Below are 18,885 nucleotides of genomic sequence, written 5' to 3'. Positions count from 1 at the left end.
CTAACTGTGTTTGGTTCATATTGATTTGGTCCTTCCAGGGCCTAAAAGATTACTCCATTAATTGAAACAAGAAGCTTCGGATTAATCTACTAAGAAATCTACTAATCGTCAGTTGCAGCCTGAAACATAGCTCATGTAGATATAAGATTGGACTTACACCAAAAGTCGACTTAAATCACACATCACTCACACGTAAACGTAGGACCACCTTTACCTCAAATTTGTTTTTGGCTTATTTGGACATTTTTTGGCAGCAGCACTGGTGGTCATCATTGGGAATTCCCTTTAATATTTTCAGAGTAGAAGTAGAGCCCTGGAGTGCTCCTAGTTTATGTTGCGGTTTGTGGGATACTCCCAACATCCATCCTGTGACTGCCTATAGTGGAATGCTCTGGATGCTCCCACCTTTTCCCTGTTTGGCTCCCCAGCTGTCCTTGAGGGCCTGCCGAAGCTCCCATAAAGCCCGCAGTAAATGGCTCTAATCCGGTAATAAATGGCTGTGTCCTACAGACAAGGGTGTGAGGCTGCTGCAGCCACGGCGTTATCAGATGGAATGCTATTGGCACACACACACATATTCACAAATGTAATGGAAGCTGCGTGTACACATCACACACACACACTCTCATTTACACACGGCATTCGGCCTAGTCGCACCTGCTCCGATGGCGCTGCTTTTTATGGATGCCATGCAAGAGTGGCGCCATTATTACCTTTAAATGATTGGAGATTTGACTATGATGTATTGTGATGATGGGATCACACGGAGTGCTCTGAGCTCTTTATGCCTGCCGGGATGGACTGCCGGCGGCGACTAAATGAAGGAGCAGGGTGGGACGCGGGGGGGGGGGAGAAGAATAGTGATGCGACCTCAGGAGATACTTAGACTTCACCCGTTTTTAATCAGCACATACAATTGATTTTTATCTTCCCTGGTTATTTGAGTAATACTGTAGTCACTTGCTCCCCCGAGACGCTGTGTGTGCATGTGGGAATGTCTTACAACTGCCACACTCCTTGTTGAATTGTAACCCACAGCAAGGTTTCATTTTGCTGTCATAACACATATTGATTTTTCTTGGTGGGTGTGTGTTCAATGTGTGTGTGCTGTTTTTTTTCAACAAGAGTGTGTGTCCGTCCTCAGGTGGAGCTCACGGGCAGCAGCGTGTTTGACTACATCCACCCGGCCGACCACGTGGAGATGGCCGAGCGGCTGGGGATCAGGCCTCATCTGCGGGCCGAGGCCGGCTGCCACACGGGGCCTGAGAGCGCTCCTTCCAGTTCCGCCTCAGCCTCCTCCCTGGCCGGGACGCCCGAGCCCGGTACTCTGATCACGCTGTCGGTAATCACTGCAACGCAGAGATGAACGCCGCCGATTAATCTCCTTTTCTGTAATCCTCAGCAACTCCTTCCAGTCCTCATTCTCCTGCTGATGAACCTCCCGACCGCGGCTTCTTTATTCGCATGAAGTCCACGCTCACCAAAAGAGGTCTGCACGTCAAATCCTCCGGATACAAGGTGACTCACCGTGCCTTATTTCCTTCATCCACTACACTGGAAACATCATTAGGTACACCTGCGCAATCTAATCCAAGATATAATAATGCTCAGATTCATATAATTTTGGCATAGTCAAATATTACAATTGTAATGATATTGTTAAATCATGAAAAAAAATGATAATAATGTGTAATTTATACATGTTGATCACCTGCAGCTTCATATTATATTTAGTAAATGCATCTGATTCGGTTGTACAGGTGTACCTAATGTATTGTCTTTGTCCTTGTGTTTTTCTGCATGGAGGAATAACAAGCAGAGCCTTGTCACTTTGTTTTGCTCCACTAGTGTTTCGCAGCCGTGTCAGGATGGTCGTTTTCACTGTGTTTTATTGCTTTGACCTTATTTCACACTGAATAGCTGCGCACTGCCTTTTATCGCTCCGCAAAGCCCGAGCCGCTGCATTCTTCAGCATCGGGTTGGAATCTCTTCATCTTTGTAAGATTTAATATATTAATCCTTTTGTGCTGGACTTCTCTTGGATTCGCCCTCAGGTGATTCACGTGACTGGGAGAATCCGCTACCGGCCCGCGCTGGTTCCGGGCTCCACACGCTCCATGCACCGACCGATGGGACTGGTGGTGCTGGCACACACCCTCCCCCCCTCCACGCTCAATGAGGTCCGCATGGAGAGCCACATGTTCGTCTTCCGGGTCAACATGGACCTGCAGGTCACGTACTGCGAGAACAGGTGCGGTCCCCTCGTCCGTGGCATTCTTACCATGTTCGGGTGGGAACTGACGTGTTGCATTTCATGTACAGGATATCCGAGTATATGGACCTGACCCCAGCTGAGGTGGTGGGACGCACCTGCTACCACTTCATCCACGTGGAGGATCTGGAGAACCTGAGGCAAAGCCATGAAGACTGTGAGTCCCTCGCTCACACACGAACTCAAGGAGAGCCTGTTGAAACCTCGCAGTCTTGGTGTGATTGGCGCTCTCTGCTGCCAGCTGTTTGAACTGCACAACTCATTCATAACCTCCCCAGCGGGTTTTGACGCATAAAACTACATTTTTCACGTTACACATGGTGCCATTAAAGCAGGAGTTTCTTACTTACCCCAAAAGGACTCTTCAATTGAAATGCATCATTGTTTTTTTCTTGTTACAAATTTCACATTAATTTACAGGTAGAGTAGAAGCTTGTATTGTGTTGTGTTTTAGTGACTTTGTGCCTGTTGAATACAGGATGTGAAAATGTGTATTTAGCTATTGGTGTGATATGGGGAGGGGGATAGGATTAATTAAGTTTGGCTTCTTCCTACTCCTTTTCGGACATGTGAAATTGTGAACTGCACACGTTTGAAATCAATGAAACCACACCCATTTTAACGTTCTCAGCTGTCACACAAGTGTACAAATAGGTTAACCACAGTAATGATAAGATGCTGAAAGTATTAAACAGTGTTTTAGCGCTGATTAAAGTGATAATGGGTAACAAAGGTACGATAGCAAGCAAGTTTCAGTGCATCAGTGTTCCTATTAAGAACCTATTGTAGCGATTAACCCAATGAATGTGCACGCGGCAACAGTCTAAGCCTCATTCCTCTCCATCTTCTTCTCAGTGCTGAGGAAAGGCCAGGTAGTGACAGGCTACTACCGCTGGCTCCAGAAGAGAGGCGGCTATCTGTGGATTCAGTCCACGGCCACGGTGTCCATAAACCACAAAGCCCCCCACGAGCGCAACGTCATCTGGGTCAACTACGTCCTCAGGTCAGTTCTAGAATGATTGGAGGAAAAAAAATATGTATGCTTTAAATATGCGGGCTCCGTACCGTGTTCTGAGGGGCTTTGAAGGCAGAGATGATGAAATAAGAGGTTAACTCACACCTGCAGCTGATGAAGATCCCTGTTAAATGCCTGGGACATGAAAGAAAAATGCATCATCTTGACCCATTATGGGTGATGATTGAAGTCCTGACTGATATTTCACTATGTAAAGGCACAACAGGAGGTACACCTGCACAGACAGCGCTCCAGTAATACATAAGCACCATAATAAACTAAATGTGAGGTGAATACAGCCTCAGTCAAAGTGGAGTAGTGTCGTAGTGGAGTAGTGACAATTAATGTCGGTCATTTTTTATTTTTCCTGCATTTTTTTTCTAAAAAATAAAATTATAATTACAAATAAAACAATTCTACATATATTACAAAATATTTTGTATTGATTAGTTATTATGTATTTATTTATTTACTTACAGTAGCACTCTTGAGAGTTGTTGGCAATAAACCTACAAAACAAATGCAATTTAGCATGTTCAACTGGACAACTATAAATGAAAATAATTAGAATTTCAATTGAGGTTAAATAATTTTGGGCTATTTTCCTAGTTTTGTTTATACTGGATGTGGATGATGTCATTTAAGTTGTGCCTAAATGTGCAATCGGTCAATTTCCTTATTAAATACTCATTATCATTTTTTTAAATTATTATTCAAAGCCAGACTTCAACAAAGTTCATGTTAAAACGTGTCTTACTCATTTAAATCGCACACCACCAACAGCGCAGGCTTGATAAAATGTGCTTTTTTGTTCTTTTTTTCCACACATAACACACACACACACACACACATATTAAGAAGAAGAAAAAAAAACACGCAAACAGGCGGGCCAGCAGTCAGACCAAAACAGGAGTAGACTGAATTTGGATGCTAATTGGGCTGAGGGTATATAATTACAACAAATGGATGTCAGAATTTTGGGGCATGAATAGTGTTTTAGTTAATTAGCGCTGTAATTACAAGAGCTCATTAACTTCTCCAACAGCCTCCTCCTTGTCACAGTGTGTCTCTACGTCCTGTGTGTGTGTGTGTGTGTGTGTGTGTGGAGGGGTTACATTTGCCAGTGTGTGTGTGTGAGGATGGGGCGGCCTAATTATTAGACGTTGTGCGGCTGATTATACGTCGCATTCAATTACCTGACTTTTTCAACTGTAAGTGCTGCTAGATCATTGACGTCCGCCTCTACGACCGTGTTTATTTTCATTTACGTGCATCCTTCCAGTCGAACGGAGATGCCCGACACCCCTCTGGACCTGCTGCAGCTGCCAGAGAGCGTCCGAGTGGAGAGACTTCGAGTCAGCTCCCCTCCCACAAACAGCTCCCCGCAGGCCAGAGGTAGGACACCCGCAACATCCCATGATAGTCAGCAAAGAGGGATGGAGCCAGGGCAGAATTTTGACCGAGGTGTTTTGTCATTGTTTTTATTGTCACATTCCCAGAATTTCGGGGCATTTTTGATCAGTCAAACTACACGTTGTTACTCTCTCATGGCGCAACTCACGGATGTATGTGATGTGCTGAAACGTCAACACGATATTCAACCTTTAAGATTCAAACTTTAACAAAACTCCCCCTTTCTGAGCCTTCCAGGCTACTGTACTACTACACACATAAAGGTAAAAAAAACCTCCAAATATCTCCTGAATATAAGAAACCCAAAATCCAGTCATATATTAACATCAATATTGCTTCAAATGGCCTTTACAAAGCTTAACAAACTTATATGTGTAATATTAGTGCCATTAAAAAAAAAAAGAAATGAGTCATGATTAAATTGAACTAATTTTTCTCAGAACTTCCATAAACCAAAAAACCAACTAAATATTTTCATTGTATTATCTTTTTGTTAATTTTTTAAATTTTTTTTGTGTCATTTATTTTTTAATTTGTATGTTGTATCATTTTATATAATATTTTATATTATATCAAAATGTACTGAATATTTTATTATTGTTTTTTATGATATTGTACATGGCTTTTTATGTCTATTAAGTGATCTCACAGCCGAGTATTATATTAGTATTTGTACTAATTATTTATACAATAAGTATTTCATATTTATATTGATCATTTCAAATGAATTGTATTTTTATTTATATTTTAGGATCTTCATGTCATTAAAAGTGAGTAAATAATTCATTTATGGGGGACAAAGGATATTTTTAGCTATTTTTTCATCATAGAGACAAGAACAGGGTTTTTATCTATGGCTGTGGTGGTTCTAAACTTTTGGGGGACGTCCATCCACGTTAAAACCAGAGTTATAATTGTTGGTAGGCGTGTTTAGCTGATGCATTCCTCTTTAAAACAACATATAACATGCGTGGGTCCATGCTAACCAGTGCCTTTAGTAGAACCGGGCCGCCCCCAAATTTCGGGGTCTATCAGGACAGTAAAACCATCCTTCCTCCTCAGGCTCGCAGCCAGCAAAGAGCTCGGTGGGGAAGAGTGACCCCGACACAAAGGACAGAGAGAAGTTCGCCACCGCCGCCGTGCAGTCAGACACCAGGAGGAAGCGCCTGCTGAGGCCCGATCACGAGGGCGCCCCCCCTGAGAGCCGCCGCAGGCTGGAAGAGCTTCGGCACGCCGAGGAGAGCGTGTCGGCATCCTCGGACATGGCCAGTGAGAGCGAGGGGGAGGAGGAGGAAGAGACGGAGTGGGAGCAGGGGGGAGACGGTGACAAATTGAAACAAGAAGACGGGGGAGGGAAGCAGAGTAGGGGGGGAGACACCCCGACGCGAGGTGAGAGGGGAGGGAGGGTGCACAACGGGCGAGCTGTGATCCAGCAGCTCAAAAGTGTCGTGACCCCGTCCCCGCTGCCTGGCAGCCCCAGCATCAAGACTGAACATGAAGCCCTGGCCACCGGGGGGCGCTGGGGGTCACACAGCAACCAGCCCCAACCCTCCCATGCACACACCCCTTCCAGCAGTCTTAATGGCGACAGCCCCACCACCCCAGTACCTGACTCCTCGTCCAGCAGCGAAGCCCCACCAAAGGGCTTGTTCACACCTCCTTCCCCGGCTCTGTCCCCGGTTATGTCTGTGTCCTCCCCGCTGCCTCGTGAGGAGAGGTCTGTGCCAGGGGTGGTCAGTCGGAGCGGCGGGGGTGGGCCAGGCGGGGGCCCTGACTTCGAGCTCCTCCAGAGACTGGCTGCAGGGGGCGCAGCCGGGCGGGTGCTCTTCCATCCCCTCGCCCTCGGCCCCCAGGGCCCCCAGAGCTTATACGCCCCCAGCACCATCCGCTACGCTCCCCCAGAGCTTCCCCCCTCTCATCACCACAGCACCGGACATGGGGACGGCCTTCAACTGCGCTCGGACCACCACAAGGGGCCCCCGCCGACCTTCTTTCCCCATCTGCAGCGACTAGCCGGCCTGCCGCCCTTCAACGGCTTCTCCCCTTCGGACAGTCCCTTCTCCTCCGGCCTGCCCTTCTGTATGAACGGATTGAGGGGGGCGGCCGGCCCCGAGGAGGACTGAGAAGATGACAAAGATGTTGAAAGTGGCAGGACATTAAGCCTCTGAGGCTGCCACTAATTGGACTTGAATAACTGGGATGTAAAACGTGTGACAAGGCGCCGCATTTGGAAACTGTGACAAGTTGACGGGGGCTCTCGGACAAAAAAAAAAAAAAATCGGACCACATTTGATGGGATCTCCCATAAGACTGTATGACAAAATAATGAAATGCACGTCTTGGGACGGACGACTTCAGTGTTTCTTCCACTCAGAGAAGCCATATTGTACATAGAGACAACAACCATGAAGACCCTCAGCTCACATAGCCCCCCCCCCGCCCAAATGTCACCACAATTAACCCAATTAACACCCATAGAGGAAAACAAAGATGGACACTTGATGGAGAGACTTTTTATTATTGCAGTATTCTACCAATAATCTCTTTTTGATTCCTTTCAAATAGACGGAGGTGTTTTTTTCTATTGAAAAGAATTACAAAAAAATCATTGAAAAGCACACAGACGGGGACAAAAACATGAGACATTCCGTGATGTTTAAGGGAAGAAATGCAATTCTTTTCCGTTTGTGACAGTAGGAAGATCCTTGGTTGAGCTCATTCGTCGTAGCGTTGTGTGTCATGGAAGCCATATTTTGTGTTGATTTGTGTTGTTTCCGCAGAAAAGCAGTGAATTCCAGTTGCACTGTGTCGTCACCAGACATTTCAAGTGGGAATTTGGAGCACTTAATGACATGCTAAAGCACTTCTTAAAGCCGTGCGGTCCTGTTCAAAGCTGAAAACGTCAGATAGCTGCTACACTGTGTGTGTGCGCGCATGTGTGTGTGTGTGTGTGTGTGCAGCAGAGGGAATAAATAGTCATTGATGATAAAGTAACGGACCATAAAAACGGGTCATAAAATGACAGCCATTAAAGTCTCTGTCGGGTCAAGACACACATTCAGTGTCAGCTATGGAATAGAACCCTCAATTTAAAAACATTTTTTTAAAGTCACTTTACTTTAGTTAGATTTCACTCATGAGTGGGGAAAAAATAAGTCCTTTTGTCTGAAATGATGATGGTTTGTACAAAAAGTGTGGAAAACATGATGCAATTTTCCCCTCATATAGATGATAATAATAATAATAATAATAAAATAAGAAGCAACTTTTTTACATTCTTTAGCACTTTGAATCCCTGGAGATCATTATGTGAAATGACACCTCATTTCATTTTTATCTGCTTGTCGAGAAAAAAAAAGCCGCCATGCATTGTTTTGCTTTCTTTTTGCCTCCCTTTCTTCCATATTGTGTGTGTGTGATGGGAAAAATGTATTGCGTATTGTCTAAGACAAAGTGCGCATATTGTGTGTGTGTGTGTGAGTGGGTGTTGTTTTTTATTGTTAAATGAAATGGCTAACTTCTTTGCCTATCACTGTGAATTTAACGCTACCCTCGCATCCTTGTGAATATTCCAGCTGCTTTATTGGACAAAATGATGATCAATGTAAAAAAAAAGAAAAAAAAGAGAGAACCAGTGCTACAGATGACAATAACAATAAAATATTCCAGTCAGTAGAGGAGCACAGCGTCTTTCATATTGTTATTCTGAATGATTGTTCCATAATAGATTATCAATCCTACTGCGCTTCCCAGCCCCTTCCCCCCACCTCAACAAACTTCAACTTTTCCCAAGTATTGAAATGTGCTTATTTCACAAGCTCAAACTCCCCTTGAATTGTATTTGTCGTGAAATTCACATTTACAGGATTAAAACTCTCATTCGAGAAAAGAAATGAACAGCATTTACTGTACAGCAGGGGTGGGCAAACTATGGCCCGCGGGCCAAGTGTTTGAATACGGCCCGTCTGTTCTTTCAAAGTATTTCATTTGAACTCAACATACAACCTGGCATCATGGCTTGAGCCAACCTTTTCATGGTTGAAGTAGCTTTTTTATCAATTTTGTTATTTGATGTGGTCTGTTGTTTACAAAGTGCTCCTGAAAAAAAGGGACACAAGCACATAATAATAATAACAATAATAATAATTATTATTATTATGCCTCTCGCCTGAAGACAGCTGGGATAGGCTCCAGCACTCCCTGTGACCCTCGTGAGGATAAGCGGTAGAAAATGAATAAATGAATGAGTAATAATAACAATAATGCAATTATTATTATCATAATAATTATAATTCTCATTTTTATTACTACTAATAATAATATTAACAATAATAATAATAATAATAATAATTTATAACACATACTAGTCTGCCCCCCCCCCCCCATCAATTTTGTTAAATCAATGTGGCCCGCGAGTCAAAAAGTTTGCCCTCAAAATTCCCTCCTTTTTATTTCACATTTTCGACATGTTTGAGGTTCTTGGTTTGCAATATAATTCATATTATATAACTTAATTAACAATTAAATGTTGGAACATGGTGGACGTTTGATTACATTTGGGGGCACGGGTATCACGCCCGTAGAGGGCGCACGTCTGCCATGCGATGACTCGATGAGGATTTGGTGAGCGCTGAACATGAGTACATTTTGAATTTCATTTCATTTTTTCCATCTAAAATGATTGTGCCACATACCTCATATACTCTCTCGCTTCTTAGATCTGTCAGTGCTTGTATTTTGTACCCTTCTGTAGTTCAAATCTAGTACTTAAAATTGATACAGAAACATGTTTTGGGGAATACTTAAAATATATATGAATTAACTTGAATTAATCAGCTTGAATCTAAACTACACTGAAATTATGGCTTTGTTATGTTTGTATTTATGTTTTGTTCTTATACATTTTATATACATGAAGTATTTATCTCATACAAAATGTACAGCTTTACTAGTAGGAAGTTCTACTAAGATGTAGTATTACTCATGTTCACATACGTTTACTGAAAAAAAATGGTGCACATCTGCAGCAGAATTCATGTGAAAGATGAAAGAAATATCGGAAATAAATGATTAACAAATCAGGTGAGCAATGACTGTGATGTGCCCAAAGTCACAGAGCAAGCCTGAAAGCATCATATTGAAGCATATTGCTAAGAAAAAAAAAAAAAAAAAGAAAATAAGTGTTCAACCTTGACACAAAGCCATGTGGTGTGACTTGATGGATTCCACAAAGACTCAATGGCTTTGAAAATGAAGACAAAAACACAATATGTGTGTGTATGTGTGTCTTATGAGAGATCATATGCAGGCGTGCCTCGTCGTCGTCGTTGTCGGTGTGTGTGTGTGTGTGTGTGTGTGTTGTCTGAAGCAGCCCCAGGGAGGGGCTCTGACATTGAAGACGGGTTAAATCCTGTTTTACATTCAAGTGGCGGGCCCAAGTTCATTAGAGTGAGGATCATTCCTCCTCAAGACCAAAGGAAGCGCATACTAAACAAGAGCAGTTGTTGGGGAGAAAATGCAACTGCCTATGTATGTATTGTACACCGAGGGAGGGGGGGGGGGTGGGGGGCATTCTTTCATTTCTTCTTTATGGGCTTTTTTAAAAAAAAACTAAAAGTAGAGACAAGATTTGTACACTGCATGATCCAATGCAGGAGCTGATGCCTTTGCAAAGAAATAAAAATCGTAATATACTTTGTCGGGGGGAGGGCAGCGAAGGTCACATAGTGAAAAATGAAAAGATGCTACTTGGCCACTTCCGTATGAATATGAACTTGGCTTTTTGTTCTTTTTTTTAAACACCAATTTTTACTATTTTTTAAAAAATATTTCCAAATATTTCAGCTTAGTCTGAAATTTTTTATTTTACTTTTTTGTCATAACATGTATGTATGTATATTACATAACATGTACTACTATAAAAGCCAGACATTAAAAAAAATATTTCAAATCTATGCGACTGAAATTACATTATTTTTCCCTCCTAAGTTTATTCTCGTAAAATTGTTCTTGTTAGAGTGCGACTTTCTTGTTTTCTATTTTGACTTTATGCACAGAAAAATTCTACCTGTTTGTTTTTCCAGTTTCCAAACATTTGATTTTTTATCATAATAGTGACTTTATTCCCATAACATTAAATTAGATTTTTAGAATGTGCTGTTAAAAAAAAAACATGGACTTTGGACACTCCTGTGCTCGGCTATGTGGCTCCCTCTGCTGGAGCTAGTCAGTCCAAGCACCATTTGCCTCGGTAACTAAATAAAACTAAAGTAAAATTAATGGAGAGGAATACTGGCACCTGGTGGTGTTTTTTAGGCATTGCTACTATTAAATACATATCTGAGTCAGGCAGAATAACAACATTGTTTACTTAGTATTTTTGTTTAAGTTGTAAATGTTAAAAAAAAAGTAATTATATTAATATTTTGATGCGGGCGGCACGGCGGTCGTGTGGTTAGCGCGCAGACCTCACAGCTAGGAGACCAGGGTTCAATTCCACCCTCGGCCATCTCTGTGTGGAGTTTGCATGTTCTCCCCGTGCATGCGTGGGTTTTCTCCGGGTACTCCGGTTTCCTCCCACATTCCAAAAACATGCTAGGTTAATTGGCGACTCCAAATTGTCCATAGGTATGAATGTGAGTGTGAATGGTTGTTTGTCTATATGTGCCCTGTGATTGGCTGGCGACCAGTCCAGGGTGTACCCCGCCTCTCGCCCAAAGACAGCTGGGATAGGCTCCAGCACCCGCCGCGACCCTCGTGAGGAAAAGCGGTAGAAAATGAATGAATGAATATTTTGATGCTTCGTTGATCTTTGTTGACTTGCTAAGCTAACTTTTAAGACTTTTCCAGCAGGTCGCCGCATCTTTGCAGGTGACTAATATGCATGAGTGACAGGAAGAAAAGCTCCGAGGTAAGGTTGGCGCCACCCGTTGGCTCACGTGTAAATATCTGTCATGCAGATGAAAAACGATTCAAGTCTTTTGTTTTTTCCAGAGGGAATTGTTAGACGGCGCCGTAGGACGGACAGAGCCAGTAGTAGGAAATACATCAGCACATGGAAATGTATGGGAAAGAGTCCCGATATGGCCCAGCCTTCTCCTTCCTCTCAGCCATAAAAGCCCAGCCACTCGGCTCCTAATGCAAGGCTGTGATCCATACTGCTGGCATTTAGCACCTCCGAGCTCCTGCGGAAAGAGGAGCACGCTGTTTGTGACTGTGGCGCTAGAGGTCGGCCACGGTGGATGGTGTTTGTCAGGGAACGCGCGTCTCTCGCCTGTAGGCGCCCTGCCCTTTAGACGCGCCAGGCCTCAGGAGCCTGCTGCATGCCAAGCAGACCTGTGCGGTCAGATGCAGCCGCCGAGGGAGAATGGGAGGGGGGACGACGCAGGTCACGGTGACACACCCTGATGCGGCGTGGGAGTCCACGGAGGAGGTGAGTCTCAATAACGAAGCCTCATGTCGATGGCTGCGCGATATCGTACACCTTCGCCCTCCGGCGGGTTATCACAACCAAACGCCCACCTCTGTGCCCCCACCCCCTCACACACACACACATATAAAGTATATGGATATTCATGCATGCTCTCAGATGATGGGCTCATTATAAAAATTATGCGTGCATGTGGACAGTTTATACATCCATTGCTGGCTCGTATACCTAATACCGTCTTCTCGAATATTCATGGGGTGGGGTTGCTAACATGAAGTCTGTCTTGAGGGTTAATGTTCATGTTCTTCATTTGCACACACATTTTATTTAGTATTTCCCAATCAGAAAGATACTGGATAAAAATTCATTTTCTCATCAAATATTCCAATTAAGGATGCTTTTTTTTAATTACAAAAATGGTATCACTTCTAAAAGGTAAAGTCATACACAGTAAAATGTACAATACAAGCGTACACAAATATGTATATTATTTTATCAAAAAGTGTGTTTTTGTATTCTTTTTAATATTTTTTTGCTTATAATTTGCTTCAAAAATAAAAAAATAATAAAAAACATTTTAATATTGACCCAGTCAACTGGAATAACCTCATCCCAAATATTCCACTTTGCACCTCATTTGTGGAAAATATTCCCTGCTCTTTGTACAGGGGAACAAACAGTGTTTTTTATGACAAAAATGGCCTCAAAATATTAGTATAAATATTTACAAGTATATAACACTGCGGTCGAGTGGTTAGCGCGCAGACCTCACAGCTAGGAGACCAGGGTTCAATTCCACCCTCGGCCATCTCTGTGTGGAGTTTGCATGTTCTCCCCGTGCATGTGTGGGTTTTCTCCGGGTACTCCGGTTTCCTCCCACATTCCAAAAACATGCTAGGTTAATTGGCGACTCTAAATTGTCCATAGGTATGAATGTGAGTGTGAATGGTTGTTTGTCTATATGTGCCCTGTGATTGGCTGGCCACCAGTCCAGAGTGTACCCCGCCTCTCGCCTGAAGACAGCTGGGATAGGCTCCAGCACCCCCGCAACCCTCGTGAGGAAAAGCGGTAGAAAATGAATGAATGAATGAATGTAACACTGAGAATAGGGTACTATAGCCAACCATTTTCTATGCTGCTTAATCCACATTCGGGTGGTGGGGTTATGCTGGAGCCTATCCCAGCTGTCTTCGGGCTAGAGGGGCGGAGTACACCCTGGACTGGTGGCCAGCCAATCACAGGGCACATATAGACAAACAACCATTCACACTCACATTCATACCTATGGACAATTTGGAGTGGCCAATTAACCTAGCATGTTTTTGGAATGTGGGAGGAAAACGGGGTACCCGGAGAAAAGCCACGCATGCACGGGGAGAACACGCAAACCCAGACCTCCTGGCTGTGTGACCAACAGGCTAACTAGAAGAATCTATGTTCAATATTTTTCTTATACTTTTTGTGTGTGTTGGGATTTAAGGGTCAAATGTGGACTCTCATCTGCTACAACAACAATAAGGCTAAATCAGTATTGTTATTTATTACTTCCCTCGTCAAAGCTGTAATAAGCACATCTCAAATATTACACTTTGAACCAGATTTTTGAAAAATATTGCATATTTTGTGTTTTTCTGAGAATTTCTATAGATTTTTTTAACCTTTTTCTAGCTTCTACCCCTTTAAAAATGTATTTACAAGAACAAAACTTTCTGTGCTCAGATGTGAGGTATCAGCAAGTAGAGCTAAACCAATCGATAACTTCATTGGGAAAACAGCTTCATTTGGAACCAAGACTAATAAAAACATGATAGAATGAAGACTTTGTATCCTTTTATATGTTGTTTCACTCGGTGACACAAACACAAAGCAGTAAGTAAACAAAATGCATGTACAAACAAACTCCAATCTACAAACGTGTGATGTGATTCACACCCAAAAGTAAAAACAATTTAACTACTGTACAATAAAAAATATTTTCAAATTAAAAAGCTTACACTGCTGTAAAAGCTGTAAGCCCTTGTTGAATTCTATTTAAAATAAAACAAAAAATCAAACAGGAAACGCATTCTCACACAAACTCACAGCGATGTATATTTCGGGTAAACACAATTCCACGCACGAGACGCCTCATAAGGTACGACTGCACAAACTTGAGTATCAGGGAGGTACTTTGCTTCATAATATTGTGTATTATTGTACTTTTCAATGGTGTACAATGGCACTGCTTCATATTGATTACAGTGTGTGCAGGTGTACCTAATCTTATGGCTGCCGAGTGTCCATGATGGTGATGGGTGGTGTGAAAGTGGCCTTGTGATCGTTGGCTTTGGCCCACATTTTCATTCCTCGTGTAGACACACGCACACGCACACACACACACACACACACACACACCAAGAAGAAGAGCACTACTTGTTGCCCCCCTTGCCATCCTCGTCCTCAGTGCCACGGTGCCCCCTGTGACCGCGCCTCTCCCGACACTCCTGACACTCGTCTTCCTCCTCGTCTTCAAAGACTATCTTCACCTCCAGGCTGCCTATGTAGAGTGATACAGCGCAGAGCCAGAAGAGGGCGACGCTTCCCACCATGGCGCCGTGGAAGAACACAGCGGGCACGGACAGCAGCATCAGCCTGCGCAGGGTGACCAGGCTGCCGATATAGGTGGCGGCTCCTAACGACACGCAGGCTCCACCCAAGGTGAAAAAGACTGTGGTAAACCAGACAGTGGCATATTACACTCCATCCACACCTTAAAGTGAAAAATTGTCCATTTGTTTAGCGTAATAGGTTCAATTTTGGTGGCAATCTGGCAAATTTCCTAGGAGTTCTTTCAGTTACAACCACTGGGAATGGTAGATTATCTGTGCATTTTACAGTATATGTCCTGTTATGATAAACTATATTAGATACTCGATTTCTAACCCTAACCGGATGCGCGGGTTCCACCCCAGCAAAGTCAAGTGTTTTGGAAAAGGCTGCATTAATGCAGCTCCATTTAATAGCGTTTAGAGAGGCCTAAACTTGCAGTTGTTGCAGCTTTTCTTGCCATGTTACTGCACAGAAAGTTAGTACCGTATGCCGCTTCTCTTCCCATTTCGCTCTGGACGAAGGCGAGGACGCCGATTCCAGTCGCTAGCAGACCGTTTCTGAACCAAGACAGGAAACCTGCAAAAAACACAAACACATAATTGGCACTAACGCTACCACATTATATACATGTCAGACATTTTCTGATGACAAAATATTTATTGCTGTGGTTGTGTAGAATGGCACTACGTCATACACTGGTTATGTTAAATAACATTTATACTCCAATATTGGCCAACTAAATATATGATGCACACTATCAGAATCAGAATGCCCTTTATTGTCATTTTACATATAGTAGAAATAGCAGCAGCACCATTTTCAGTGCAAGACAGTATGACAGTAAAAAATATCAGAATTAGAAGAATAAATAAAGAATAAATCAAAGAACTACAGGAATAAATAATAAATAACGAAGGGTTTACATTGTAGAGGACTATTGGTTGCCTTGGTTACATCTTGTTGAGGGAGATGATGGCTCGAGTAAAAACTGTAGCTTTTTAATAATAATAAACTTTAGCTTGCTAGTTAACTAAGTAGATAAACTGTTGGAAACTGTTACCATTTGGATAGCTAGCAAAGTAGTAATTGTTGTATTTTGGTATGGATTGAGGTATTTATCTTTCATTTTTACCCTTTTCTTTATTTTTTTTTTTGGTTAAGAAATGGTAGTCGCCCCACCCTCCATGAACCCGGAAGTATAATGCTAAGTATGGACTGGAACGCGGAAGTAATACGCCAACAAACACATGAACGCGGAAGTAGAAAGGAAACAAACGACCCTACAAGTTTTAGCCTCCACTTTTAGTGTTATTACTTAAAATAGCATGTTTACAGCAAAGACAATTGACATGACTGTTTGGAACATCACTATATTGTGCACCAAAAGCTGGTCCAGAAAGTAAGTGTATTTCCCCGATTGGTATAACTTATAGAAGCATGGTAGAATGGGATGGTTTGATACCTGTCTCGTGAGATTTTCTCAGTATCTGCAAGAAAACAAACTATAAGAGAGTAGTCTTTGACAAGTGGCAAACAAGTGCTGAAAAGGGGTCTACCAAAGCGTCCGCTCTGTCCAGATCTGTCATCTGCTGGTGCTGGTATTGATACTGCTGTGGCTGCTCCGGTCCCCGGTTCTGACTCTTCCCCCACGGCCCCTTCTCCCCGATCCGCCACCGCGAGGTGCCGTGTAGCCCTCCACTCGGAGGCCGGAGTAGGAGCTTCTCGACGCGGGACAACTGGGACGCGGCCATCGGCAACTGTCGCCGCATGAACAACCGCAGGAAGGCCATCACATCACTCGCTAAATCTGTGTGAGGCGGAAAAGTATCAACACGACCTCTGAGTGACCTCTGAACTCTCACACAATCGACGAGTAACCGGGAAGAGTGGGTGCCACGCTGTAAACTGGGTGAGTGGAATGTCCACAGCGCCCTCGTTAGGTTGCTAAGGAAATGCACGACTAAAGCAAAATAACATGTAAGTCTACAGACTCGCCGTAGAGTGGCGCCAGAGGGTCACACAGGACAGCAATACACTGTTTAGAATAGTAATTTCATTGTTAGTGGAGTCTCACTTCCTTAGCGTCTTTTGTCTTTTTTGCTCCACTGAGCTCTACACAGGGAATCTCACATGGGACTTTGTGTGTTGACAATAGAGTCTCTTACAAGGCCAGACCTTTGATGTGATGCACAGCTGACCTTCTGCTTGCCGCACACTACTGTGTCGAAAACAATAGGACAGCAGTGTTTGTATACACAACAAGCACGCGCATAATTCCATACTTACAATTAGATATTCAGAGGAAAAAAACATGGTCATAGACAAAGGAAGAGGGCGGGGCTGAGCAGGTGACACAAGTCACTCAATAAATGAACATGAAAAGTAACTATTTTTTATTCCGGTTGTATATCTTATTATACTTTCCTTTAGAATGTCACATTTTTATTATACTGTATTTCTCGTGGTCTGTTGCATATATTATTTTGACCCAGTGTAGTGTCCTAGTCCAGTCTAGATTTACATATGCATTGAAAGTCATAGTTTTTACCATTGTCTTTAATTTGTAAAACAATGTATCACTCATGCTTAATAAATTACAAATAAATAAATAAAAAAGTGAAATATAATATGAATATCCATTAGAAAATAAAAATCATGTAAACAAGGGCACAAAAAATAATACATTAAAAATACAAAATTTCAAATGAGTTCAAATAACCACAACGTTTGCACACAATAACACTACATTTACACGATGCAATCATTATTTAAAAACACAAAATGAAGTAACTTTACAAAAGCTACGTAAAATACGGTACCTATATAGAACTACAGTAATCTACAACTACAGTTATACTGTTTTGTGGTTAAATAAGGCCTTTTTACTTTAAAACAACATATAATTAAGTAGATTTTTCTAACAAAATGAAGTATTTTCTAAATATCTAAATGACCTAGAATACAAATATAAGGCATTTAGAAGTTGCATTCAAATACATTGTATCAGTAATGTTTTTATTGTACAGAACAAGAAGTTAAAAAAACAAGAAGAAACTTTCCCAATGCTAATATGCATGAGTCTATTATTTATTTATGTCTAATATAACTTATTGTCTCTTCCAATGTTTACTATATTGGTTAATATGAATGTACAGGTTACTATAGGGTTGTTATGTATCTAACAATGTTTAAGCTATGCTAACCTATGCTGTAACTCCAAAAATATTCCCTTCATAAATAAAGAATCCTACTTTGTGGAGCCAATGAACAGCAATAAAGGAGGGCTTTATACCAACATGTCAATGTGCATAGTTTGCATGCACAAAAACATTAGACATTTTTTCTTAACATTTCTGTTATTAATTGAGCATTGCTGTACATTTCAATCAATGTGCGCTTTTCCATCTTAAGAGTTGATTGATTATAATTATTTCTTTCATATATATACATTGAAGATTCATTTTTTGATGATTTTTGGCGCCTTGTGGAGGCCTTGGTGGCTTTAGCATTTGCTTCTACTGCCTAATGAGCCATCCGGCTCTGTTTTGACCAGTGCAGTCATCTCTTCAAACCTGGTAGCACACGGATGTTCCATGTAGTGGTACTCAAGAACATTTTTGCTTTATTTACCAAACGTTATGTTTACAGTGTTAGGTTTAACTCACATTGTGAGTACTGGGTGTACAAAGCTTGAAAACTATTGTCTTCTAAGCAAAAGAGACAGTCAGCATCAACCCCTCGGCCTTCGACCTCCATTGTGACTGTTCGTTGCCCTCTCAGCTTTATTCCGGTGGTGTGAAGAGGAAAGGGGGAACATGCGGAGGTCAGAGAGGAGGAGATGTATACGTGCAGAGCTGCACTCGACTGGGTGCTTTCAGCCAGCTGTGGAGGGAGCACTGACCTTGACAAAGACAATACTCTTATTCACTTACTGGAACAAAATCATTCAAGTGCTAAGCAACATTCCTGGACGGCATTGTATCAAAATGTAAGTAACTTGGAGGCTGTATGTGACAGGATGTAGGGTGCTTGTTGGTGTTATTTAATACTGCAGGTGTGAGAACACAGCAGCTCCTATTTATTTGTATTTGCTACAAGCGGAGCTCTTATGTTAGTGACTGCCTGCATCCTGGCCTGATGGGTTACATCCGCACCGGAGTCTCATTT

At 42.3% G+C, this 18,885-nt stretch overlaps 2 protein-coding genes and 1 long non-coding RNA gene across 4 annotated transcripts in view; 2 read left to right on the top strand and 1 right to left on the bottom strand.

Moving 5' to 3' along the window:
• The window catches only part of npas1 (neuronal PAS domain protein 1), a 50,284-nt gene extending 42,488 nt beyond the window's left edge, over positions 1–7,796 (top strand). For both annotated transcript variants that reach the window (XM_058079675.2, XM_078792812.1), the window contains exons 6-12: positions 1,145–1,322; positions 1,403–1,518; positions 2,055–2,251; positions 2,323–2,429; positions 3,128–3,275; positions 4,570–4,682; positions 5,763–7,796. In XM_058079675.2, the coding sequence (XP_057935658.2) occupies positions 1,145–1,322; positions 1,403–1,518; positions 2,055–2,251; positions 2,323–2,429; positions 3,128–3,275; positions 4,570–4,682; positions 5,763–6,823 (1,920 nt within the window). In that variant the 3' untranslated portion in view covers positions 6,824–7,796. The remainder of the gene's footprint in view (positions 1–1,144; positions 1,323–1,402; positions 1,519–2,054; positions 2,252–2,322; positions 2,430–3,127; positions 3,276–4,569; positions 4,683–5,762) is intronic.
• A 6,071-nt stretch (positions 7,797–13,867) lies between these two features.
• On the bottom strand, positions 13,868–16,642 carry tmem160 (transmembrane protein 160). Its single transcript, XM_058080533.2, has 4 exons — positions 16,275–16,642; positions 16,181–16,205; positions 15,202–15,294; positions 13,868–14,836 (listed from the first exon to the last, which is right to left on the bottom strand). The coding sequence occupies exons 1-4, from the start codon at positions 16,506–16,508 to the stop codon at positions 14,538–14,540; spliced, it is 651 nt and encodes a 216-aa protein (XP_057936516.2). The 5' UTR covers positions 16,509–16,642; the 3' UTR covers positions 13,868–14,537.
• Positions 15,921–17,466, top strand: LOC131134867 (uncharacterized). The gene is made up of 3 exons (XR_009131488.2): positions 15,921–16,117; positions 16,296–16,627; positions 16,839–17,466. It is a non-coding gene; the product is annotated as an uncharacterized LOC131134867 (long non-coding RNA).
• Positions 17,467–18,885: the final 1,419 nt, after the last annotated feature.

The sequence above is a fragment of the Doryrhamphus excisus genome, linkage group LG8 (assembly GCF_037039965.1).
Source record: "Doryrhamphus excisus strain RoL-2023G ecotype Guam linkage group LG8, RoL_Dexc_Guam_v1.1, whole genome shotgun sequence".
NCBI classification, from domain to species: Eukaryota; Metazoa; Chordata; class Actinopteri; order Syngnathiformes; family Syngnathidae; genus Doryrhamphus; species Doryrhamphus excisus.
Note: the sequence above shows the minus strand (reverse complement) of the source record. Positions and strands in the feature narration are given on the sequence as shown.

Coding starts and splice junctions, on each gene's coding strand:
- tmem160 (XM_058080533.2), bottom strand. CDS start 16,508: ATGGCCTTCCTGCGGTTGTTCATGCGGCGACAGTTGCCGATGGCCGCG. Junction 16,206..16,274: donor TGGACAGAGCGGACGCTTTG/GTAGACCCCTTT, acceptor GTTTTCTTGCAG/ATACTGAGAAAATCTCACGA. Junction 14,837..15,201: donor GGGAAGAGAAGCGGCATACG/GTACTAACTTTC, acceptor GGTTTACCACAG/TCTTTTTCACCTTGGGTGGA.